Here is a 27,019-nt window from a genome sequence, read left to right on the forward strand (position 1 = left end):
TTAATGATATCTGGAACCTTTCGTCTCTAGGTCACTGATTTGAAATCTGGCCCAAATGAAAAGGGAATAAAGGTTTATCAACATTTGTTGTTTGATCAATGACTTCATGAAATGTATGTTTAAAGGAATAAAAAGTGTAAAAGTATTTGAAATTAAGTACACTAAAAATTAAATAGACTGTAGACACTTACCATACAGGATATAAAAAACAGAAGTTAGGTGAAACTCTGGGGGCAGCAACCTCAAGTACCTCTTTCAGTGTTTAAAATACTGACACATGCATCCAGGGCTTAGGCATAACTGGATGAGAAAAGGAGATGGTAGTATCATCCATCACTTTGTGTTTACTTGTTCGTGCTGGTTTAATTCAAACGGCTAACCGTGGTTTGGCGTGAGCTATTTTTTCCATGTTTTATTATAGAAACACTGTGTATTCCTGGAGTGAAAAAAGAAAAGGAGTACTTGTGGCACCTTAGAGACTAACCAGTTTATTTGAGCATGAGCTTTCGTGAGCTACAGCTCACTTCATCGGATGCATAGCATATCGTGGAAACTGCAGAAGACATTATATACACACAGAGACCATGAAACAAAACTTCCTCCCACCCCACTGTCCTGCTGCTAACAGCTTATCTAAAGTGATCATCAAGGAAGGCCATTTCCAGCACAAATCAAGGTTTTCTCACTCTTTCCCCCCCCCCCCCCCCACACACACACACAGACACACATACAAACTCACTCTCCTGCTGGTAATAGCCCATCCCTCTTTGAAACCTCTCTTTATAATGCGCATGATAATCAAGGTGGGTCATTTCCAGCACTAATCCAGGTTTTCTCACCCCCCTCCCCCCACACACACCCCCCCTCCAAAAACCACACACACAAACTCACTCTCCTGCTGGCAATAGCTCATCTTACAATGTGCACAGCAATGCAGCAATACGCAATGTTCCTGGAAGACCAAAATAAAATAGGTTTCAAAATGTATTGGGTACAGCAGAAATTGTGATGATTTCAGGAGCTTAAATAAACAGTTGTGAAGAAATTAATTTTAACTGCTTGGGCTGAACTAGTACAGGCTTTCTAATGTTGTCCGAGCTCTTTCCTCCTAAAGTACTAGGGCGCTGACCTTAAGCAGCCAGAGACGGTGGATGGGCTCGGAGTTTCTTTCCATTCCAGCGGCGGAAGTAGATAGGGGGCGGGGGGAGAGGTAGTGTAAGTAATACCCTTTTGCTCTTTAAAAAGAGAGACCATGGTTTGGCCTGTCACTTTATGTGGGGCTCCAGGAAGCCACTAGTGGTGGCTTTACCTGTAAAATACATAAGCATTATTGTGCCTTCCCTGGTATAAAAAAGTTTTAAGGGAACTTTGGGAGTCTCCTTCCTGGAAACATTTTTTTAAAACTAAACAGGTATGTACATATTTTAGAGTGTCTGTAAGCAGGTGGAAAGCTCTTGGTCCTTTCCTCTTAAAGATTCAGTAAAGGCAGAAACAGTTAAAAATACTTCATATATAGACACCTTTCTGTTGAGACACCAAAATAAATGTTCTGGGGAGAAGGAAGTTGTCCAGTTATTTTCTTGAGCTTCCTGTGAAAATATTAAATTAGAAGCTATATCGATGGGTTCATAATTGATGTGGTATGTTGCAGAGCAGTAGTACAAAATACAATATCTCACAAGTTAGAATTCATAGGACTTTTGAAGATGACTAGATCATGACTCTGGGTAACCTGAACCTTCCTGGTATTGAGCCCTTTCGACATGCACTGAGATGTAGACAGATGATGGATGTAGTAAATGATTGCTTTCTGAACCGCATCAACAGTCTCCTGAGGAATATTACACATCTAGCACTGGCTGTAGCCAGTAAATTGGGCAGAATAACCAAATTAAACACTTGATATATTAGTGTTGAGTGAGCACAATATATTTTATGTAGTAATGAAAGCAAAACCAGTTATTAGGAAAGAAAAATTCATTACTTCAGTTTGGCCAACTTAACAGAATAAGTAGATCAGATATAAATATAGGAGGGCACCGATACTTAAATGTGATTGAGTAGATTAGAACAAGAATAGTGTATGCCCAAGACAATATTTGTAAAGTAATAAAAATAAACATATAGCCCCAACATGATGATTCCTGGGTGCGTGGAGCTGAATTTTTCCTATGTCGAATGAACATCTTTGGAACTAACAGAGCAAAAGGGATTGGAAAGTGCATCTTTAAGCAAGAGCCTAAGAAAGAGAAGAACGTGGATAGTAAGCTCTTCAGGGCAGTGGCTGTTTCTTTTGTGCTAGGCACTGCACAGTGGGACCCTCATCTCTAAGAACTATTGTAATACAAATAATACAATTAAAAACACCCTCCTCCTTACCAGGGGTTAAACACCGGTAGAAGAAAGCAAGGGGAAGCCATACAGAAAATGTGAAGGGAGCAGATTAAGTGCTCTGTTCTCAGACTTTTGAAGATTTCTCAGGCCTTCCTCCAAAATATTAAGACTTTCAGGAGGTATGCAACCATGCATGATGTTGAGTAGAAAGAGGAGGAATAGGCATGTTACAAGGAGAACAGTTCTTGAACTTAACTGTTGTCCAGATGCCCTTAAAGTAGAGGAGAGCTTTTCCATATCTGTTAAATTTGTCTGTTTTTTAAAATTTTTCAATAGTAGAGAAATATAGTGGTGCATGGGGTCGGTAAGTCAAGGGGAAAATCTGCTTTTTTCAGTTTCCAATCGCAGTTGGGTGTGGGCAGTGGTGGTATATCTGTCAAGCAGCCATGATGGTGAGGGGAAAAAAAAATCCAAACTTCCCATTAAAAATAAAAAAAAAAAAAAAAAAAATCCTGGTAGTGTTTTATGGACCCTTGTGACAAGGAGTTTATACTTCCAGATGACTCAGCTACTTGATAGAGTGACTAGAGATTTAAATACAAAGCTTCCACAAGCTCTCTCCCATCGGCATAGAACGGCTACATGAGATCTTACAGCTGGGCACCTGGATCAGTACAGCTGTGCTGCTGTGAGGTCTGTAGTGTAGACATAGCTTCTGTGTCGTTCATGGCATTAGGTGTCAGTATGCTGCAGGCAGAACAGCCTTTTGGATGAGATCTAAAACAGAGATCTTGAGCACTTAAGGTATGCCTGCACTGTAGTTGGGAGCAAGCTTCCCAGCCTGGGTAGACAGACCTGCTGCTCACTCCTCTCAAGCTAGCGGGCAAAAAATAGCTGTGTGGATGTTGTCGTGGGCGGTGACTCTTGCTGACCACCCAAGTTTGAACCCAGGGGATCCCTTGGGTGGCTAGCCTAAGCCCCTGCGTGTGCCATAGCGTCCACACTGCTGTTTCTACTGCGGTAGCTTAGAGAGAGCCAGCTGTGAGTCTGTCTTCCTGGCTGGGGAGACACGCTCCCAGCTGCAGTATCCACTGCTTACAAGTAGAGGTTTTTTATTCTTGGTTTCCTAGTCCAATTCAAACTTGCACAATTATATTCAGCTTCCTGAATTGCTCCACAGTTTGTTTAGTTCAGTGTTCTTCACTACACAAGTTTAGCACAGGAAATAGTATGTGCTGTTCGACATTAGAGGAGATATTAAACACAGAGAAGGCTGCAGTTCAGTGGTGTGTGTAGTGATTGCTATATATACATTATTTGTAGAGCACTCTTGTGATGAAAGCCGAAAGCCAAAAGCTGTGAAAGCTGGAGGTGTGATGGGGCTGGCTGGGACAAACTCGAGTGGCACTGTAACCCCAGGCACCCGGCCATAATGCCACTAATTCAGATTTGGAGAGGTCTGGTGTAGGGGACATGGGTGTCAGGCTGGTGGAGGGAGAGGATACCTGAGATGGGAACAGGAGGATCAGGTGGTGGTGGAAGGAGGGAGAAGGCCAAATCTTCCTCTGCAGCCCCTTAAAGGTGCTATATAAATTATAGCAGAAGTGTTAATGATGGCTGTAGTTAAGGTTGCCAGATTATGAATTGTTTTAATTATTAAAACGGGTAAATCTTATAAAGGAGCAGCCAATAAATTTATGACTAGGAAAGCACTTGGATGAGTAAAAGTCGCTTTATATTCTAGCATATTATATGCAGCCAATTAACATTTATCAGGTAAATGAAATTTTCTGTTACAACAGTAATTGAAGATTTAAACTGGGCATGGTATGCTGCATTTTTTCACTTAACCAAGCAGGAAAATCTTAAATATAATTAATTAGGAGTGTGCTTGTGCTTCTGTTCTGTAGTGCTTTTACAGTAACTAGAAGCACCAGTATTAGCATTTGGAAACTGACTGGAATTGCCCTATCCTATTCTCTTCCTAAGTGGCTGGGGTTGTCATTACAGCTGGGGACATGCGCTTTGTAGGCATGCAACTGCAGTCCCATGGAGGAGTGTTTGTTGCTTCTGATGGCATACTGTAGAGAAAAGGACATGCATTGGGAAGTTAGAAAATGAGGGGATTCAGAAGCAAAAGGCTGAGATCCAGTTTAAAAAAAAAAACAGAAAGGAAGTGAGAAGTTGCAAGATAAAGTTGTTACCCTAAAGTTGTCATTTTGCACCTTTTGTACTAATATTGGGACTATGGGAAGGAGAAGGAAGAAAGGTGCTTTTTATTGACTCAGAAGAAGGCTATGTAATACTGCTCTGAATCGTGCATGCTCCTGTCAATGTTAACAGATTGGAATATGGCTTGAGGTTTATAGTCTTTCAGGTTAGACTATAGACCACCACTGATAAGGTTCTAATGTTTGTATCTACCAAGCTGGTGGACTCGGGGTTCTTTCCTTTGCTGTGCTTCTGCTCAGTAGATGGAAAAAAAGTATATACTCCTGTTGGTGTGGTTGAGAAGGGCTCAATGTAAGTAATTCATATTACCCCTCAGGAAGTTTTTATGAAGCCGATGTTTGTTTAAATACAGATCATTGGCAGTGTCTCTTCATACAATGCTAAGGTTTGTATTCTAATTCAGCGATGCAGTAATTAATAAAAAATGTGAAAAGCTTTTAGCAGAACGAAGGACTTAGGTATGTTTTGGTTGTCAGTTCATTCTCTTGACTTTCTGCATTTTACCTCTTTTAGGAAACTGAACCTGAAGTGGTGTTTAACTTAGTTTAGTGCATTAAATTAAAGCATTGGGAGTGACAGGGGATTGTATTAAGTAACCATGCATCAAGCTGGTGTGTTTAATACATTAATTGGGTCCTTGAATTGGGTCCTTGGGTCCAGTGGGGTGTACATATTGCATCATCTTATTTATGTAAACCCTGAAGCATCTGGTAACGCAAGATTTAGGTTATGTTGTTTAAACATCTTTCTTGGCCTTTCTTCACTGTATAATCACAACAAAGATTGGATTGATTTTATACTGAGACTAAAAGAAATGGACTTGGAAAAATACAATGCTAGGAGAAAGTTTCTCTTTGTGTTGGAAGACACTTATCCCTTTTCAAAGGTCTCATAATAATACTTTTATTTTACTGTAAAATAGAACATAAGAACATAGTGGGTCATGCCATGGTTCATCTTGCCCAGTATCCTGTCTCCTACAGTGGCCCATACCGGAGCTTTGGGGGAGTATACAGAACAGGGCAGTTATGGTGATCCACCCCTTTCTTCCCCTCTTGGTTTCTGGTAGTTGGATGCTTTTGGTCTCCGCGAGCATGGGGTTGTGTCCCTGACTATCTTGGCAATAGTCATTGATGGACTTATTTATGAATTTATTCAGTCCTTTTTTGAACCCAGTTATACGTTTGGCTATTACAATGTCCATGGCAATGAGTTCCATAGGTTAGCTGTGGATTGTGTGGAAAAAGTACATTCTCTTGTTTGTATTAAACCTGGTGACCCCTGCATCTTGTGTTATGTGAAGGGATAAATAACACTTCTCTATTCACTTTTTCAATTTTCACTGTATTCAGATCAGCATTTATAATTTTGTAGACCTCTATTATATCCCCTCATGGTCGCCTCTTTTCTAAGCTGAGCAGCCCTAATCTCTTCAGGCTCTCCTCATGTGGAAACCGTTCCATAACCCTGATGATTTTTGTTGCCCTTCTCTGTACACTTTCACATTCCACTATATCCTTTCTGATATGGGATAACTAGAACTGGGCACTACTCAAGGTATGGGTGCACCATGGATTTATATAGTGATTATGATATTTCCTGTCTTCTTCTTTTCTATCCTTTTTCCTAACATACTGTTAGCTTTTTTTTTTTTTTTTTTTAAATCACTTCTGTACATTTAGTGGATGTTTTCAGAGAAGTATCCAGTGACTCCAAGATCTTTTTCTTGGGTGATAAACAGTTAATTTAGAACACTTCATTGTATATGTATTGTTGGAATTATTTTTTCCAATCTGCATTACTTTGCATTATCAATGTTAAAGTTCATCTGCAATTTTGTTGCCCAGTCACCCAGTTGGAGAACTAGATTAATTCATGGAGACCAAGTCCACCAGTTGCTATTAGCCAGCATGGGCAGGGATGGTGTCCCTAGACTCTGTTTGCCAGGAGCTGGGAATGCGTGACGGGATGGATCACTTGATGATTACCTGCTCTGTTCATTGCCTTTGGGGCACCTGGGATTGATCATTGTCGGAAGACAGGATACTGGACTAGGTGGGCTTTTGGCCTTGTCTTCCTGGAGTGCTCCTTTAATACCTTTCTCATGTAGCAGCCCCACTGCTTGTTTGGCAGGCTTCCTGCCTTTGGTATACTTAAAAATTAAAAAATTGTACTGTTAGTTTTTGCATCTTTAGCAAGTTGCTTCTCCAATTCTTTCTTATCTTGTTTTATTAAACATTTACATTTTACTTGCCAGAGTTTGTGCTCCTTCCTGTTTTCCTTGTTAGAATTTGACTTACGTAGACTTCTAGCATTTATATATAAGCCCTTGTACATATTGTCAGTATTTAGTTGCTTTCATGAGTTATGTTTAAATTGGACTTCTATGTTTGGCTGTTCCTCACTAGCTTCTACCTGTACTTTAGCAATTTCTTTCCTATTCTGTATATTAGAATATAGAGCTCATCTTTTAATAAATTGATCCCTAAGGGATGTGCTCCTCCATACTTGTCAGGTTTCCCAGAGTCCTTAGTTTAAAAAAATCCTCTACAGCCTTCTTAATTTTACATGCCAACAGTCTGGTTCCATTTTGGTTAAGGTGGAGCTTATGTTTCCTCTGTAGGCTTCTCCTTCCCCAGAAGGTTCCCCATTCTTAATAAGCATAAATTTGTCCTCCCCTCACCAATGTCTCTTCTATGCATTTAGACCTGGTAGTTCTGCCTGTCTTTCTAGCCCTACATGTGGAACTGGAAGCATTTCAGAGAATAATACCATGAAGGTCCTGAACTTAAATCTTGTAGGACATCCAGTGTTCTCATCACACTTAGATTTTGTCCAAGAGTTAGGTATCTTGGTTTACTCCTACAAAAATACTTAGTCAGACAAGCGTTGTATGGAGTCTTGCTACGTGAATTCCTTACATATTTGAAGGCTATGGTGAGATACAGGATCAGGTGTGCAGAATCTCTAGCCTTGTGTCCTGTCCCCCACTCTTCAGGAGAGGTTGGGGGCAACCTACAGCTGTGGAGGTTATTCCTTGGGCTGTTTCCTGTGCCCAGATAAATGCTGAGGAGAGAATTTTCACAGAGAGAATTTTCTAACGAGACTGTGATGTTTTAGCAAAACTTTACATAGAATCCTACTTTCTCTCAAGAAATAAAAATTGGGAATGACTATATAGACAGCAACTAATATGGGAGTATGAAATTTAAATGTTACTTTATGCTCCAGATAACAATGCCGTTGCCAGTAGATCACCTAATTATATGTCAGTTCTTGTTTTATCAGTATGATATGCAGTGGCAATAGCTCAAGTAAAATCCTTACATCAGAACTATCTCTTCATGACAGCATTAATGCTGTCAAAATAGCTTCTTTTCTTTCTTTATCACCCCATTTCTCATAACCTTTAAAACCTTGTTTTTAGTTTAAAAAAAGCATATGAAAATTTCAGTATCATTGTCTTTAACCAATAATATATATGAAAATAAATATGGGGATTTCTTGTGAACATAGTTATTAATGAAAGGTAGATTTTTAATTTAAATGTGAACCAGTTTCAAAATAGGTGAGAAATATTTTGACAAAACAGTGACAATGAATCTTCAGTGAGTTAAGGGACAAGTTGTAATCTTCAAGGACGCTGGTTGGAATGAAATCTGTGGTGTGCTGTATGCTTCTAACACTCAAAGCCCTAAACCCCAATAACCATTCAGGCATGTTTGTTATTGTTTAGCTTGCTGATTTATAGACCTTCAAGAGGGGAGATGGTTTGAGTAATCTTATGAAGACGATGAAAAATGCCCTAGTGGTAATGTTAGTTTTGCATCCAATGTTGCTTGCTTTGTGTTCTGGCTGCAGTGTGAAAAATGGTTCTGTTCTGCAGTACAATGTCACTGATGCGTGATCTGGGTCATATAGTCTTCTAATGGCAGAATAGGGTCACAAACCTGTCTCAGTCTGACACAGCCTAGGGATGGGAATTCCAGTTAATGTTTTATTCCTTTTTTCTCTTAGGATATAAATGGAGAGTGATTAGAACACATACTTGGGTGAGGAGAGATTCAAAGGGTTTTGATAATAGCTTATAATAAATGTGCTTTCGAAAATCTGCTAGAAACTATTCCTGCATTGGCAAGGGAATGGTTTTAGATACTCCTAATTATCAAGTTTAGGTATGGGACAGTTTTACTTGTTCATTGACAGAAACAGAGGACTTTATTTTCTAAACACCCCCCCCGCCCTTTTTTTTTTTTTTTTTTTTTTTTTTTACTTTAAGTCAGCAGGAAAAGTCTGTTAACACACTACTTAAATGCAGGATTGAAGTGGGGGTAATGCTGCTCAGATTGTCTTAAGGGAGAGAGTGGTGGTGCAGTAGGCAACAGGAATCAAAACTCCATGGCTCTGTTCTTAGCTCTGTCATTGACCCATTTTAGAGAGACAAGGTGGGTGACATATCTTTTATTGGATCACCTGCTGTTGGTGAGAGAGAGAGAGAGAGGCTTTCAACAGAGGTTGGTCCAATAAAAGTTATTTCACCTGCCTTGTCTCTCCCATATTCTGGGACCGACAGGGCTACAGCTACACTGCATATTGACCCAGTTTGGGATTTGACCAAGGAACAGAAATGTGCCGAACCTTATCTTTATAAAATGGATATCGAATGGAATCTCACAGGGTTCTGAGACTTCATTTTGTCAGAGCACTTTGGCTTCCATTCAAACGAGGCACTCAAGCACATGAGTTAAGCACAAGCTTAAGTGCCTTGCTGAATTAGGACCTTGAAGAACTTCATTAGAAAGATGCTGGAAGTGTAAAATATTAAAATCAAAGACCAGTTCTTCAGGCAAGAGGAAGCCTGTGTGCATGTAAAGGGGAACCCATCAATCCTTTTGTCATATGTCGTAGGTAGGTGCAAATACGCTTCAGTAGAGAAATCAGCTTGTAGCTGTGACTGTGGAAGAAAAACTTAAAAAATGATTTTTCCACTCCTGCCAAAACTTAACCATAATGTAGTTAGATCTGTTTTCTATTAATGCTTTTTGTATTATGATCCTGTAGGTGATGATTTGCGGAAACTCTTTTTTTATATAGCACAAAAGCAGACCTTTTTATTTGGTAAATGAAAACTGCTTACATGAAGCAGCTTGGCTAGTTCAACTCTTACTATATGTTGGCAACTATCAGTTACAGATCATGCGTTTGGCTTATACTCAGTCCAGATTTGTATATATTATACAGAGAATATTCAATTGATGTTAAATTTTTTGTTCTATGTGACTTTTCACTCCTTTTCTGGAATATTTTTCCAGATGTCTAATGACAGCTAATAAATTTAAATACACGATTTCTTTAATTTATCTAGGTATTTTTATTGCAAGACAAGAGGATATATTTTAGAAGTTTTTATTTCTCTGTGAAAGGACTTCTTGATAGTGCAGTTAAAGCTGCTAAATATTCCTGCACATCTTCCTTGATTATAATTTCTTTTTCTTAATACAGTTACAGATGTAGAACTAAAGCGTCTGAGAGATGCTTTCAAGAGAACTTGTGGACTCTCATGTTACATGAGCCAGCAGTGCTTCATTAGGGAAGTGCTTGGTGATGGAGTGCCTCCAAAAGTTGCAGAGGTAATTATATCTATCTATATTTATATATTTACTGTTTTCCTTAGAGGATGTATGTATGTGTGAGTATACATCCATCCTAATTGTGATGAGCATGCCATTTTTAATACAGCTTTACGCTCACTTTTTCTGGCTGGGGACAATTGGCCACGATTCTGGTCAGATACTATCAATGTTGTTGCTTAATCAAGACAGAGCAATAGCTGTCAAGTGACAATGAGGTACATCTACACTCAGTTGGCAGCCTGAGATTGGCGTGGGGAAACGGAATGGAGAGGTATACCATCTTATTTTCGAAAGAGTCAAAGTCCTAGACTCATGTTGATTTGAGGTGGGAGCTTGATCCTGTAGAGTTCTCATGACAGGGTGGGGCTTTCTTTGTTTTTAAAGGTACCCATGCTTCTGGTTACTCCAGAATTCTACTGACAATTTAAGTGTCTTAAAAGATTGTAAATCAAATAAGATTACTTAACTATATTTGTAAAGACTCATACATAATACAGAAATAGCCAGAAACAAAATGTGCTCCATATATAAAAATATTGTGTAACCCCCCACCAAAAAAAACCCACCACGCTGCCATCTTGTGCATTAATATGGAGGTTCAGAAAAATGTTTTATTTTTCAGTGTTGAAGTGATTTGAGAGAGAAATTAATAAAATACTGAATGCTGGAGGGAAAAGAATAAGATTAGCCAGAACTTTAAGCTGAGATCTTGCTGTTTGTCATTCCTAATCATATATTTATAATATCTTCAATTTTGCTGACCTTGTACACAGTACATACATCTAATTTTTTTAAAAGATAATCCTTGAAATGTAGGGGTGGAAGGGATCTCAATTCATCAAATTTGGCCCCTTGTGCCGAGGCAGGACCAGGTAAACCTAGACCATCCCTGAAGGTATTTATCCAACTTGTTCTTAAAAAACTCCAATCATGAAGGCTTAGCTTAACTACCCTTATATTTAGAAAGTTTTTCCTAATAGCTAACGTAAATCTCCGTTGCTGCAGATTAAGCCCATTACTTCTTGTCCGATCTTCAGTGGACACGGGGAACAATTGATCAAAGTCCACTTTATAACAGCCCTTAACATAATGGAAGACGGTTATCACAGCCTCCTTTTCTCAAGACTAGGCATGCCCAGTTTTTCTAACTTTTTCTCATCGGTCAGGATTTCTAAACCGTTATCACTTTTGTTGTTCTCCTCTGGACTCTCCAGTTTGTCCACATCTTAACGTGTGGTGCCCAGAACTGAACACAGTATTCCAGCTGAGGCCTCACAAGTGCCCACTAGAGTGGGACAATTACCACCCATGACTTAGATATGAGAGTCCTATTAATACACCCCAGAACGTTAGCCTTTTTCTTGCAACGGCGTCATATTGTTGATTGGAATTGTGTTCAATCTGTGATCCACTGTAGCCCCCAGATCCTTTTCAGCAGTATTATCTCCTAGCCAGTTACTCCCTATTTTATAGTTGTGTTTTTGGTTTTTCCTTCCTAAGAGTAGTACAGTAAAAAGCTGTGTTATCTGGCCCTGTACCAACCGGAAAGCTCTATAAATCAGCATTTCTAATCTTCATAGAAAGTCCGGTTTATAGTCCGGTTGGCATGGGGCTGGCAGGTTCCCTACCTGGCTCTGCGTCGCTCCCCGCAAGTGGTGACCTATCCTTGCTGATCCTGGGAGGAGGCGCAGCTAGGCAGCTCTGTGTGCCGCCTCTGTCCGCAAGTGCCGCCCCTGCAGCTCCGGTTGGCCATGGTTTCTGGGCAATGGGAGCTGTGGAGCCAGTGTTTGGGGCGGGGTGGGAGCAGTGTGCAGAGCCGCCTGCCACGCCTCTGCCTAGGAGCAGCCGGGACAGGTCGCCACTTGTGAGAAGCTGCCCGAGGTGAGTGACCCCCCCCGGATCTGACACCCCAACCCCCTGCTCTCAGCCCCCTTCTGCACTCTAACTCCCTCCCAGAGCCTGTGTCCCAACCTCAAATCCCCCTGCCCCCAAATTCCCTCCCTCTTTGTTAACTGGCATTTTTCACTTATTAGCACCCCCAATGTGCTGGATAAAACAGCTTTCACTGTACTTTGTACTTGTTTTTATTGAATTTTTGTTGCTTTCAGACCAATTCTCTAATCTGTCAATGTCATTTTGAGTTCTTATCCTGTCCACCAAAGTGCTTGCAACCCCCCTCCCAGTTTGTTGTCCTCTGCAGATTTTGTAAGCATACTCTTCACTCCATTACCAAGTCATGAATGGAAACACTGAGTAGTCCTGGACTCAGGATGACTGCTGTATGACGCGCATTCCCAGTTTGACAGCAAGCCATTGATGATAACTATTCTGAGTACAGTCTTTCAATCAGTTGTACGCTCACTTTATAGTAATTTCATCTAGATCGCATTTCCCTAATTGGCTTATGAGAATGTCTTGTTGAACTGTCAAAAGTATAAATCAAGTTATATCACATCTACTGATTCCTCCCTATCCACTAAGTCAGTAACTATGTCAAAGAAGTAAATTCAGGTGATTTGGCCTTATTTGGTTTTGACTGATTCATGATGGCTATTCCTTATAACTCTGTTATCCCCTAGGTTGGTTGATCAGTAACTTGTTCCAGTATCTCTCCAGGTATCAAAACTACGTTGTCTGGTCTAAAACTTCCCAGGTCCTCTTTTCCCCTTTTTAACAATGGATACTATTCTCTTGTCCTCCTCTAACTTTTCTTATAATGTTCTTCAAGATCATTGCAAATGGTTCTGAGATTGCTTCAGACAGTTCCTAAAGTACCTTAAGAGTTTTATCAGGTCCTGCCAATGTTAATTCATCTAACTTACCTAAATATTCTTTAACCTTTTCTTTCTCTATTTTGGCTTGCATTCCTTCCCCCTTGTTGTTAATATTGTGTTGATTATCTGGTAAGCATTAGCATTTTCTGTGAAGACTGAAGCAAAATGGTCATTAAACAACCCAGCCTTCTCGATGTCCTCAATTATTAGCTCTCCTTCCCCACCAACTAGAGGACCTATGCTTTTGTCTGTCTGCGTGGTAATACGTATATGGGAAATATTTAATACAAAAGGTTTATTTTTTAAATAACATATGACAGATGTTTCTTTTGCATCGATCTCAAGATTTACTCCAAGATATAGCTGTTTATTCCATGAATATGGTTTTTTTTTTTTGCCTGTTTTAAATCAGTTTTTTGTCTTTTTTTTTTTTTCTTTCCCAGCGCTGAAACAGATGATGAAAGCATGGACTATTTTATTCACTGTTATGATATAGTTGGACATTTCTTATGCAACTTGTTCAGTGTTTAAGGGCATGGCTACACTTGCAGATGTAGAGCGCTTTGAGTTAAACCAGCCTTCGTAGAGCGCAGTAGGGAAAGAGCTGCAGTCTGTTCACACTGACAGCTTCAAGTGAACTGGCGTGGCCACATTTGCAGCACTTGCAGCGGCATTGGGAGCATTGCATTATGGGCAGCTATCCCAGCATGCAAGTGACTGCAGTGTGCTTTTCAAATGGGTGGGGTGGGGTGAAGTGTGACAGGGAGTGTGTTGTGTGTATGTGGGGGGGGGGAGAGAGTGGGTTTTTGGGGGGGCTGAGAGCATGTCAGCATGCTGTCTTGTAAGTTCAGCAGCAGACACCCCTCCCCCCCCCCCCCCGCCTCTCTCTCTCTCATACAGCTTTCCAACTAATGGTTGCTTTGTCTCGGAGCAGATAAGCAGCTGGATGTCAGAAATGGGGCTTTCAAAGGGCATATCCGCATTCCTACAGTAATTCAAAAACAATGACAAGAGTGGCCACTTGACTAAAGGGGATTATGGGCCGTTTCCGGAGGCTGATCAGAGAGCAGTAATGCAACACCTCGTCCACACTGGCGGCGGTCCAGCGGGGGTGCAGCAAATGTTATTCCACTCGCCGAGGTGGAGTACCAGCAGCGCTGTAGCTGTGGAGTCGGAGCCCTCTACGTGCCTTGCCAGTGTGGACGGGTAGTGAGCTAGTGCGCCCGGGGCTCCTTTATTGCACTGTAACTCGCAAGTGTAGCCAAGTCCCAAGAGGAAATAGCTATGTACATGCTAGCTCACATTAAATTTAAAAAAAAAAAGGTTTTGTATAACTTACTCTTCATTTGAAATCTCTCTCTAATCTTAACTTCCAAATATATGGTCAGGATGCTTTCGCTATTAATAGCCTATAAAGTGATTGGATAGGAACAAAAATGTATCTTGTCCTATGAGTTATTGGGTTGGAATAATAATCCTAAAATTTCACTGTGAGACTGGACCTCTCATCTCCCTTTGTAGTGCAGTGTTAGGGATTAAACTGTGTTCTAGTGATGAGACGTGATCACAGATAGCAGTGGATTTTGTTTTCAAATAATGTCTGCTGGTTGTCTTCTGTTTTTTAAATCATTGCTCACTGGTAGAGACTACGTCATGGTTATCTTACTTTAACTTGCCCGCCACCTGACAGCAAGTGTCAGATTTCAGTCAGTGAACCAAGATGAATGCAAGAACCAGGATTATGCTGGCTAAATGCTGAGACCGTGACACCTCAAAACTATGTAGCATTAAAATGTCCAAATATGCCTAATAATTGTCAGTCAGGCAATATACTTTAAGTAATACGCTTGTGACTCATCTCTGTGAACTGAGTACCTTGATGAGATTCTTCAGCAAAATCAGGGCCTGGTTAAACCCATATTTTAAAGAAGATATCCCTTGTCTTGGATGGCTTGGGAAGTGGGGAAAGCAAGCAAAAAGATTAGTTACTCAAAGCTCTATTCTGAGACCTTTTATCTTTAACCATTGATCTAAATGATGTTAAGGCGGAGATGAGTACTTTGGCTATCAATTACTCCACTAGCATAACTGCTCTCTAAAGGTTCTAACCCATCTGATGAACCATATGGGTCTCCAAATAATCCCACATGCTGGAATTTGTGTTTTCAGTTTGATAGTTTAAAAACCTAGGAAACTACACCTGAAAACCTTCATTAAAAACAGGATAAAGATTGCAAAGTCAAGCACTCAGTATTAAGGTGGCCTGTGCAACTAAATAATGCTAAGATTATAAACAAAGCAAAGACAATCAAATTATTTAGCAATTTACAACAGGAACAATAAATGATTCAAATGATTCCAAGTGTGTGACTTTAAAAAAGATTTGTTAGTATTAGAAATGCAGTTTTTTCATATTTGAGACTAGAGCAGTTAAATGGCAATTTTTACACAGTATATTTTAAAATATTTGAGTAGAACAGAGAAGATACAGTGTATTAATTGAGTAGTCCTATGAAATTATATCTGGCTGGATTTCTTCTGGCCTAAAAGCTATGCTTTTTGGTATTGCATTAGCCGCTAAATAAATACTGAAGTAAATACTAATAAACTAAAATTCGCAGGCAGTCAGATTGAGTAGAACACTATTCTTCTCAGTTAAACAGTTGACGTAATGTGTTTAACAATGTTTGTCCATGATTAGTATTTAGTTTTTTCCTTCTTCCTTGAAAGTGCTGTATGTAGCATGTCCATGATAAGATAAGGTGTCAACTTCACTGGATGTCATTCCAGTATACACAGGCCATAGAATTAACAGGCCTGTTCATATGACATCAGCCCACAGTGTGTCTCACAGACCGTCTTCTACCAATGTACACACCTGAAACTTGAGCCTAATTTTTTATTGATTCCTAGGAAACCTCATCACCTGTTCAGGGATGTCTTGTTAGCAACTACCATGTGACGTTTTAGGTGCCAAATGACACCCTCATTCATTAAAAGCTTGTGTAAGAAGTTCAAAATAAACTTCCCATCCCCTAGTGGTTTGTTTGACAAACTTAAGTTTGCACCCAATATAGGATTCTCTTCTTAGCTCTTATTGACCTTACACTGTGCGATCAGTGTTTTAGTCTAGTTCTTAATGTTTTAAACCTTTTGATTTAAAAGTTGTCCAGGAGTTAAATTTTTCTGATGCACTACTTTGCCAGCAATGGATACAACCAAACTACCAAAAATATTAAGTAGTGTGATAGGAAAGGTGCCATTTCCATTAGGAGTGGATATTAGACTTCATATTCAGACAAGATTCATTCTGAACTTGAACCTTGAAAGTGAGAAAGTTACTTCTGCTCATAGACGAAATCTTCTATTTTTCATTTTATTTTGTTTAAGCTATACAATACTAGAGAAATTTTGCTGGGGTGGGGGAGGGGAGGAAGGAGGAGAGCTAGTCTTCTCTCACCGCCCTGGTTTTCTCAGAAAACTACAGAAAAGATCATAGATAAATGGGATTTGGTTAGCAAAAATATTAGTTACAGGGTTCTGCTGCACTCATTTAAGAGGTGTAATCTGCCAATATACCATACAAGTTCTGTGCAGACAGGTTTTGTTAAAATAGCATCCAGGTTTTGTTAAAATAGCAGTTAAAACAAACACCTGAAGTTTTAGTTTACACAGACTTGTTACAAGGAACTGAAATAAGTGATTGTACTGAAAGTGATTGTACTTGTGATGTACTGAAACAGATCATCATAAAAGACTCCTCTTAAGAGGTTTATGTGAAAAGAATAATGGGAACTTTCAGTCTTGCTCTTTCTGTTTTTGAAATGCATCATATTGATGCTTAGTGGTAGTTGAAAATCTAGTATAAGAGGCACTGTCTGCATGCTTATTTACTGAAGATTTCAAATAAAAATATGGGTAGAGACGTTGTTGGCTTATTCCCTTGCAGATATTGGAAAGAAATGGTAAATAAATATTTACCGAAGCAAAGAGTAGAATGGGCACAAGAAATAAATACACTGAAGTTTATTAGCCTGGGTTTAACAGAAATATTCAAACCACATCATAAGAAATATATAATTAATAAACTAATAGAATTTCCTTACCTGCATGCAACTAGGGAGGAGAATATTAGAACAAAGAGAGCTATACTGAATTTTGAAGTTCTAATAGTGTACACTGAATCAAACTTCAATTTTATTGTTTTGCAACTCTTCTATCTTTTGAGCTTTAAGGCTAATCTTAAATCTTTCTCATGGTGAATTTTCAGTAATCTCTCTTGGTTCTTTTAACCTTGTAATCATACCTCCTACCATCATTAATTCTCTTAACTTCCTGCACGTCCTTTCTCCACTATTACTGGCTTTCAATATCTCTACCCGCTGTCAAACTCTGAATGTCAAACCTAATAAATAATACAGTTTAGCTTGTTTTGTTTGCTGACAGAATATTCCACATGAGAGAGAAATGGACTGAGACTCTGGGTATAAAATTTTCATTAAAAAAATTAGACATTGAGCTCTCATTAGCAATAGTGTGAGTTGGATGGATAAAATGCGATGCATCGCACTGAAAATCTACCTCTGTCTGGAGAAATCTCTTTTGTACTACGTTTGTTGGCATAATAAAACCAGTGTTACCCCTTGAGCAGTTTCCCAGATTATAGAAATTTGAGCAGTTTCCCAGATTATAGAAATTTGAGCAGTTTCCCAGATTATAGAAATTTGAGCAGTTTCCCAGATTATAGGAAGAAAAAACTCATTCATAAAAGTTTAAAATGAATAAATTAACTTTGCTGATGGAGATCAGTAGTCAGCCAAAGTTATTTTTCTCAAAAGGTAACTTGCATCTGGAGAGCAATTTAATAGCATTTCAGATCTATAGACCAATTTTTTCATTATTCGTCATGCCATGTGGATATCCTTGGTGTTTTGTAGAGCCACATTATAACCGGTTCTGTGTTAATCTGGGTTCTAAAGGTTTGTGTTTTTGTGTTTTTTGTTTTGTAGGGGGAAGCATTTTGTGTCAAGTATAGGCAGATTCCAAAGGCAAATAACAGCTTAACTTAACCATCGGAGAAGGCAACCTTCAGGCCATGTGTAGATAATTATAAACAATCACTGGAATATTGGATTAGAAGCAATTAGTGATGTTTCTTAAGTTATTTTACTTTTAAGACATCAACTTTTAATTGACTGACTGGATGTTGATATCTGGTCTTGAACTGGGCTATGAAGACTTTCAGTGGGGCCTGTAAACTGGGCTTTCTCTGACCCGTCAAATACTTTTATGACTTATTCACAATTAAACTGTTTTCTTGTCTTCAGGATGCTTGGACCACTGTTGGTACTCCTGTTTTTTATGGTAGTGCCTAAAGGCCAACACATTGTGCTACACACCGTATAAACAACTACTATATGGTCTTCTCTGGAAGAGCTTAGGGTCTAAATAGACAAGACAGATGAAGGGGTAAAACATACAACTAGAGAGAACAATGTGATGGCGACAAACATCATGTTAGTGCCAAGATATTCTGGGGTGGGGTTGGTTAGCAGAGGATAAGCTAAATGGAAAGAAAAAGTAAGAGAAGGTTGGATGAGGGGGACAGGACCAGGGAGAAGAAGGTAAAAAAGGTAGGTTTGGAGTGAAGATGAGAGGTAGAGACTGAGGAAGGGGGAAGGGTTGGAACAAGCTGCTAGTCAACACAGGGCAGGAAGAGTCTAGTCAAAACTGTAGAATGCTCTCTAAATATCTGAAGTACTTTTAGTTTCACTGCTTCTGGACTTACCAGCTGGAGTCTCTGGCTGCCTCCTCTGCAGTTCTCCCCCCAGAGCTATATAGCAGGGGAGAAGGGAGGCACCAGCAGGGTCATAGTGCTCCCATAATGTTGGGGGGGTGGGTCCCCAACACAGTTCTGCGTCCAAGGCAGTGCTGTGGAGGAGTGGCCTTGGTTGGGCCACATTTTACTACGTCTTCCTAGTATAGCAGTCCCTGTTCTGGATGCTGCTTCCTTTGCCGTCTGGAGTTTGCTGTTCTAGTGAGTCCACTTCAGATGACTTCATGCATCTGAAGAAGTGGGGTTTTTACTCAGGAAAGCTTATTCCCAAATAAATCTGTTAGTCTTTAAGGTGCCACCGGACTCCTTGTTGTTTTTGTGGATACAGACTAACACGGCTACCCCTCTGACCTTACTATTATATTGTTGGCCTTGAGAACTCCCTGGAAGAAATCCCTCTCAGTATTGTCTATAAGTGAGACTGTTTTGTACATTCCTGTATTTTTGTTTGCTTTGGAAGGCCTGGTATGCCCAACTAATAGAATGTGAAAAATTAGAATTTTTTCTTTCGGCGGAAGTAAGGGAGTAGCTGGAGTGACGCTCTTCTGCAGACTGGATGTGGAGTATTCCCTCTTTATTCCAATTTTAGAAATGTTCTGGATTTGAAATAGCTTTCATATGAGATCTCTTGGAAATGTGATAATTATGTGTATTCTTAAATACCAGATTATTACTCCTGTTGTGAAAACATGTATTTAAAATTATGTGACTAGAGGGTCACTCCATTGCGTATGTAGGCTAAGCTGGCAGGTGGTGGCAGGAATGCAGTTTCTATCCCTGAACCTGTAGCAATTATACAGGATAATGCCACTAAACCAAAATATTGTCGTTGAAGTTGTTTTTTTTTAAATCAATTTAATATCAACAGCTTGCCCTTGATCAGTGTCCTTTTGGTGTTGCAGCCAAAAGAATCACGGCTTGCAGCACCAAATGGGCACTATTTTTAGATGAACTATAATACTTTTAGCTGGGAAAAGGTAAATGATCTAGCCTGAGCCAGGCATAGTGTGGAGGTAACCGTAATTCAGATCTCGAGCCTTCCACCCCTTCAGCCAATATAGCTCCTGATCTGAAGCAGCCCCCACTCTTCCAGTCCTGAAACCCACACTGCTTCCAACTCTGTGAAAGCACCTCAGTCCTGATCTGCAGTTTCGTTTGCTTGACTCATTTCAGCTGCTGATTGAAATACAAAGTGTGAAAAGTAACAGGAATGAGTCGGTGATGCTTGGCTCAGTTATCTCTGATACAGCCATGCTCCTCTGCCTGCAGCACAAAGTGGGCCCTGTGCAGAAGCTAAGCTTTGCTGGTTTATGTTGATGACAATCAGAAGGGTTCTTTCCACTGATGGCTAGAATGTTTCCTGAAACTTTGGAATTGATTGGCTGTGGTCTTCGAAAGTTATCGAGATTCAGAGAGTTAAACAGAGACATGCCACTGACCAGAATGTTAGGCCTCGTTTTGCTCAGCCAACAATAAAATAAATGCTGTTGAAGTAAGCAGATTGATATCTAATGCTAGGTTATTTACTAGGGAGCTTGGGCAAACACTGCTCTAGATGTCAGCTACACCAACTGGTATAATGAACCATCTTTGGAGAAACAGATTATACTCTAAAATAAAATAATTAACTCTAATGAAGTTAATCTCAGTGCAGATATTTAAAATCCCTTTCAATCTAACATATGTAACTATATTTTGTAGACTGACACAACTTAATCCCAGCATATTATATTCCTGTTTTGTTTGTCTTGTTGAAATGTTGTTGGAAATATGACTGTCCTAACCATGAACTAAATGAATCTGCTTGTTGTCTGATTTTTGAATCCTTAAATCTGCTTGTTGTCTGGTTTTTGAACCCTTAAAAACAGGCCGTTCTGAAATTGTTTCAAAACCAGAAGTGATGTATGTTTGAAAATTTATTAAGTGGATGATGGAGGTTGGCATCATGTGCTGATTGGGGGCAGGAATCGAAATTTCACTAACAAATGAGAGATGGTAGGTAGAGAGAGGATAGGCTATGAGGGGCCTTGAAAGTAAAGACAAGCCGCTGATGTTTGATGCTATAATAAAGAAGGGGAGCCAGTGGAGGGATACAAAGAAAGGAGTGAGGTGATGAAGGTGACAGGCTAGGGAAGTGATATTTCCAGCAGTATTCTTAATGGATACGGATGAGGCCAGACCTGTTTGTTTGTCAAGACCTGAGAAAGGATGTTGAGCCGGCACTTATACTGAGGTCAAAGGCTGCTTAGATTAGAGTGTTGTTGAATGTGAACACAATTGTGAAAAATTGAGTTAGCTGACATGCCGATGACCATCAATTTACTCCTGAACAAATTGTGTTTTAGAATAACATCAGTGAACTGTGATTGAACCAACAGGTCTACGCTAACTGGTAAGCTATGGTCAACATTGTCAGCTGACTTGATTATTTGTAATGAAGTTAAAACATACAGTTTTATACTGTAGACAAGCCCCAACAGATTGTGTGAGAGTAAAGTTTGTGGATAGCTTTAACTACTGCAGCCTTTCTGCTTGCCACTTTGTTCCCCTTTCAGGGGAAACTTGCTATGTTAAACTACTGCTTTCTGGTTCCTGCTATGCTTGGCTTAGTGGAGCCTCTAGTGCATTTTCATGCAAGCTTTGCACGGTCTTGGGAGAGAAGGAAACCATGCAAAGAGCTTCTGCTTTCTTTCACACAGTTGCTGTTTGTGCGCAAAGTAGCAGAAGAGACTTTTGCCCCATAAAAAGAAAAGGAGTACTTGTGGCACATTAGAGACTAACAAATTTATTTGAGCATAAGCTTTCGTGAGCTACAGCTCACTTCATCGTAGTTACTAAAGGAGTATGAGAGGAAGCATTTCATTGCATGTCCAAGAAGTTGTTGCCCAGAAGCTGATACCAAATGATTAAAAATTATTTTGGCCTGTTGGCCATTTTTGATTTGTGAACTATTGATTCCTCTTGAGAAGGATACCTACAATATTGTATTAGGTAAAACTGAGAGCTAGGAGCAGCCTATTTATCTTTAGCAAAATAGGCCAACAAATTTTATTGCAGGAGAAGCAGTTACTGGTGGATCTAACTGCACAATTAATGCCTTGTTTTTTTTTTAAACGTGGACATAGGGTTTTGAAGCCGAATGTACAAAAAGTATGAAAGGTGTGTAAGAAATGTTAGTGAAGTGTAGTATGGTGAACTTTTTCTTGCTGGCACTGGATGTATGTCATAATAATAACTTAGGTAAGCAAAGTATCAAAAAACCCAGTCAGAATTCAGAGGAATAGCACATCATTATCTTATTAGCTGGATATTTTAAATTCTTGTTGCAGTAAAGATTCATGCAGATTAGATTCATGCAGATTATCACTTTAGATGACGTGACTATTTTTATGAGAATATGGTATAATAGAAGGTAAAGAATGCATTTGTAAATTAGGGCTATAGCTGCGTGAACAAATTACCTAGAGAGATTACAACACTCTGTGTGTGAGAAAATACTGATTTTGTGAATAAAGAATGAATTTTTAGTGTGATGACTGGAAAAAATAGCTATTGAAAGTTTTTAGTTTATAAATTGAAACTTCATGACCCAAACATGAATAGATGATGCTTCAGCTGTTATAGCCTTCATCTTCCAGTAACAAATTTTGATTACTTTCAGTGATGCGGGGAAAGTAGTGACTCTGTGGACAAAGGAGGCTGAGAGGTCATAATGGAGCTTGTGTACAAATAAAGATGCATGTTTAAGTAAATTTTAATATAACCTACATAAAAATTACATTATTATGCCAATTACTGTACCATTCATTAGAATCAAAATAATTAAAGTGAAGTATTATCCAATAATATGGGATTCAGTTTTATTTAGGATTTGTAAGTACAATTTGATAGGTTTCCAAGACCTCAGTCTCCTCTCTGAACTGCCTTACCACTTCTCCTAGCTTTAGGGCAAAGTAAAATTTGTGGCACATGAATGGAGGAAGTTCTGTTAGAATATACAACAATATGGGTTGAGTTTAGAACAGTTCAGATGCCTTAAAAATATTAACTTTTTAAATGTCAAGGGTTTAAAAAGATTCAGGAATGTTTTTGAATGTAGCACCTATCAAGCTAATTGCTTCTTAGATATAAAGTTCAATTATTTTTCAAACTACACGAATTATGCCTTCATATAAATATATTCCCTTGAGAAAATGGCTGGTGATAAAATCGTCATTCTTCTCAGATGCATGATGTATTTTCTCACCCTTTTATTTATTGTTGCACATACACCTCATTTATGGGATTGTCTATCATTCCTGAAAAAACTTGGTAATAAGAAAAATAAATGTAAGGAAAGGTTTGATAGCGGAAGAGTTGAGAATTTTTTTTTTTACTCACAGAAGTGGTTCCTCCTCCCCGCAATCCCAAAGAATGCAAAGTTCTACAGTAGGTTATCCTTTCAAACCCTTCTCTCGTTATAAGTGAGTGCTGCGCTGGAGTAACATATTTAAACTCTTTTACATATTTAGCCTTTTAAATTTAATCTGCATGTTCAGGTGCTGTTTGGAGAAACCACCTTTGTTACATATTCTGTTTATTATAAATATGGAAGTGCATTTAGTTGCTAAAGTTAATCTGATACAGAGCTCAAAAGTGTAATTTTTTTACCTAATTTAAAAAATATATGTAAATAATATTATAAAAACGCTTACTTGGACCCCTAGTCCTGCATTATATAACATGCAGGCATTGTAGTTCGCCCATGTGGAGTTCCATTCTGGTCCCTGGAGGGTCTGTGGGAACAGCAGTCTCTTCATACATTGTGAATTGCAGGATTGGTGGGGACTAAATCTGCAATTTATTAAACTCTGCATAGACTCGATCTATGCTGCTTATGATTTGAGGTACTCCCACAGTATACCAAAAGGCTATCCATCTTATTCTTATTTCTCCGCATTGGGATTCAGACAGTATTTCTCTTAATCCATTCTTGCTGTTACAGCAATAGACTCAGCCCTACAGTCTGCTTCTTGCAATAATTTTTACATTTACAAAATAGCTATATTTCTACATACGATGTCAACATAATAACAGCCCAGCTTGTAGCAGCTGGTTGTATAGATTCTGTTTCCAGAAAAAGCATCATCAAAGAATGACAATCCCTTCCTCTTGGCCTTCCTCCGTAATGATATATCCCCAAATACACTGGCCTGCTGCTGCAATATATATTCTGTAATGGGTTTGGAAAAGGGTGTGGCACACTGAATAAAAAACTATAAATTTGCTGTCCTTGTAAAATGCCTTTCCCAGCTCTCTTACGCATCTAGTTGAATTACTCTTTCTAGTCAGGCAACAAAAGATCTAAGAGTAAAGTGAAAAAAGGAGTAAAATATAGGATTGAATAATAGAAGGAACCTCTAGAATAATTCACACTTATGAATCATAGTTCATGTGTAGTTTAAAGGGATACTGTCAACTTGAATTTTTTAACTGATTAGTCTTAAAAATAAAAATCCAGTGATGTTTTTCTGGTCCTCTGCCAAGGGGCTTTTCTTAGCAAGTGAGAGCTGCAGTCCCCAGAGCAACATCATCAGATGTGTTCAGGCTCCCTCTGAAAAATCTCCTTCAGAGCCTGCACGCTTCCACCTGCCTACTGATCTCTTCAGCAGCCGCATTGTGGTGATACTCATCCCCTGGGCTTGCAGAAACATGTCTGTTCCCTTCCTGTTCTTTGCCCCTTGTTGCACTGCTTGGATCTGGGGAGGAATTAAGGGTGCTGCTGGTGCTCTCCAGCCCTTTTTGATTTCAGTCACTCCTCAGTTCCCATTCCTGAATGTAGTTCCTCTGTCATGATTATCACTTCTTTCTGTTGAACTAAGGTATAATTTTTCTTCCTTTTTCTTTTATTCTATCCAGTGCTCTGAAATCCAGATGAGAGAGAGGAGCTTTGTTACTTACTACCATTACAGTGCAGTCCCATACAGTGAGGCAAAAAAGAGCCAATTCGTTTTGATCCAATCCCTCCCTCAACAGAGGGAGTTACTATCAGCAAAGAAAAGAGTCTCAGCCACATGGATTAGCCCTGGTTTTTCTTTAGAAGTAAAAATGTTTTATGTTTGTTGTGTCTTCTGTCCGAGGATCTCAGAGCATGGTACATACATTCATGAATTAGGTCTCAACACATTATGAGGTAGAAAGTATCCCTATTTTACAAATAAGAAAACAAAGATAAAGTGCTCCTCAAAGTCACCCAGCAGCTGTCTGGCCTCACTGGGAGGAGAATTCAGGTTTTCTGGTTCCCTGTCTTGTATTTTAGTTACAAAATCATATTCTCTTTTAGACATTTCAAAAGAACAAGGATGGACTATGTGACGGGATGGTGTGTATGGTATTTTTTTACTATTGGGTATAGTATTTTTTACTATTGGGTAGGACTAGTATTGAGAAAACACTTAGCGAAAAAATCTCTTGACGATTGTGGTGGCAGGGGAATGATTTTTGTGAGCTGTAAGTTGGCTCATGTGGTTTGATATCCTTTCAGTCTTGTCAGGGTAGTCTGAAAATTTCCAGTGTTTATAAATTATTTCATAGCCCACTTCCTTTCTTCCTACAATTTTAAATAGTCTCTTGTAGCCTTTCAAAGCTGAATGAGAAGTGGAGACACTGAAGTTGGCTCATCCAGTTTTCCTTTGGCCTGGGGCAGCTAATGTTCTGTAACAGTTGGGCTTCTGTATAGAATACCACTCTGGGAAATTCTACTTGTTTCTGTCACCAGTACCTCGCAGCTACAGAATTTTTGTGTTCAGCTTAAAATAAAAAACAACCCATAATTCATGCTTATTTGTCATGAAGGTATTTCTCAGCTCAAGTGCATGCTTTCTGTCCTTGGTACATAATTCCCTGTGGACAATAGAAAGCGTAGTCTGAACCCTTCTTTTCTGCCTCTGTTTTTCTTCCTCAGTTGTTGTTGCACACGGACATTGTTCATTACTTTTTGCTCTTATCTTTTGTTCCTCGCTTTGGTGCTGTTTCTCTTTCTCCTCAAATATTTTTCCCTTCTGTGGCAGAATTCGTGGTCTGTGTTCTTGAAGCTGGTCCTATTTTTGCTTCACAAAAGGGCAGGAATGAAAAGTGTTGTGGCCAGTTTGTTGCCCACATAATCGTACTGATCATTGCTAGCCTGGAAAGCAGGAGAATGGGTGTATCACAAAACGTAATAGAGCATAGCTTGAGAATCTTGGTGTTCTGCATAGCATAGCAATCTTTTGTGACTGTGGTGGAAGATAAGCTACGTGAAACTCATTATACAATATCAGACTTTTAGAGACCGTCAAAGAAGATTAATAAGGACCATTGGCAGTCTTTCCCAAATTGTGATAGGTTTGCCACTGGTAGGATTTGAACTTAGGTTAAATCCATTTAGTTCACAACTTTTTTTTTTTTTTAAGATGATGGTCCATGAGCTAATAAAGTTTCAGAAATTGTGATCTATATAAAATAAGTGTTTTGGTCTCTACTTCTACAAGATTATAGGAAAACCACCATTGCAGTTGGTACAAATTGGCAACCTTGTGATAATCTCAGCCATAAATTGAATGATTGTAGACTAAATTATCACCCCTAATGGACAGTTACTCTGAGGGATGGGAAAGATTGCTGGGGTTAGTGCTGCTGCCTGTGCTCTTAACTGTCGTGCTGTTAACTTTCAGTTTCCAGGCTGCTCATTAGCATCTTTCAAAAACACTAAACACGTACCCAGGATATCAAAAAATAAGTAAACACAAAATGTTGAACCAAAAGGTGGTATTTAGAAGACATACTCAGTTTAAGAAGTTGTAATCTTAAACTCAGTATGTCTTCTGAATAATACCTTTTGGTGCAACATTTCGTGTTTACTTCAAACCGCTACACATGAAATAAAAAAATGGTTTTATTCAGGGACTACCTTCATGGAAAAAGCATGCTTGGGCTGTCTCCCACAATCTTCATCTCTCTCTCCAGTTTGGGATATGATCATCCTCTGAAGATTTCCTAAGGCCTGATCATTATTTACCCCTGCAGGTGAGACCAGGGAGAAGCACATACTTTAGATGCCCCTATTTCTTATCTCCACATGTTTGTCTGGTACTGTTTAACAGAATGTTTAGCTTTGAATCCAGTTGCAACGTATCTGTTGTCAGCAGTATCTTGGGAGCTTGGGGCCAGTTAGTAAATAATTGTTGTAGAAA

At 39.2% G+C, this 27,019-nt stretch overlaps 1 protein-coding gene across 5 annotated transcripts in view; it reads left to right on the forward strand.

The window, feature by feature from the left end:
* The window catches only part of USP32 (ubiquitin specific peptidase 32), a 148,763-nt gene that overhangs the window by 21,898 nt on the left and 99,846 nt on the right, over window positions 1-27,019 (forward strand). For all 5 annotated transcript variants that reach the window (XM_074974367.1, XM_074974364.1, XM_074974362.1 and 2 more), the window contains exon 2: window positions 10,069-10,196. In XM_074974367.1, the coding sequence (XP_074830468.1) occupies window positions 10,069-10,196 (128 nt within the window). The remainder of the gene's footprint in view (window positions 1-10,068; window positions 10,197-27,019) is intronic.

Source organism: Natator depressus, chromosome 17, assembly GCF_965152275.1.
Source record: "Natator depressus isolate rNatDep1 chromosome 17, rNatDep2.hap1, whole genome shotgun sequence".
In the NCBI taxonomy this organism is placed as follows: Eukaryota; Metazoa; Chordata; order Testudines; family Cheloniidae; genus Natator; species Natator depressus.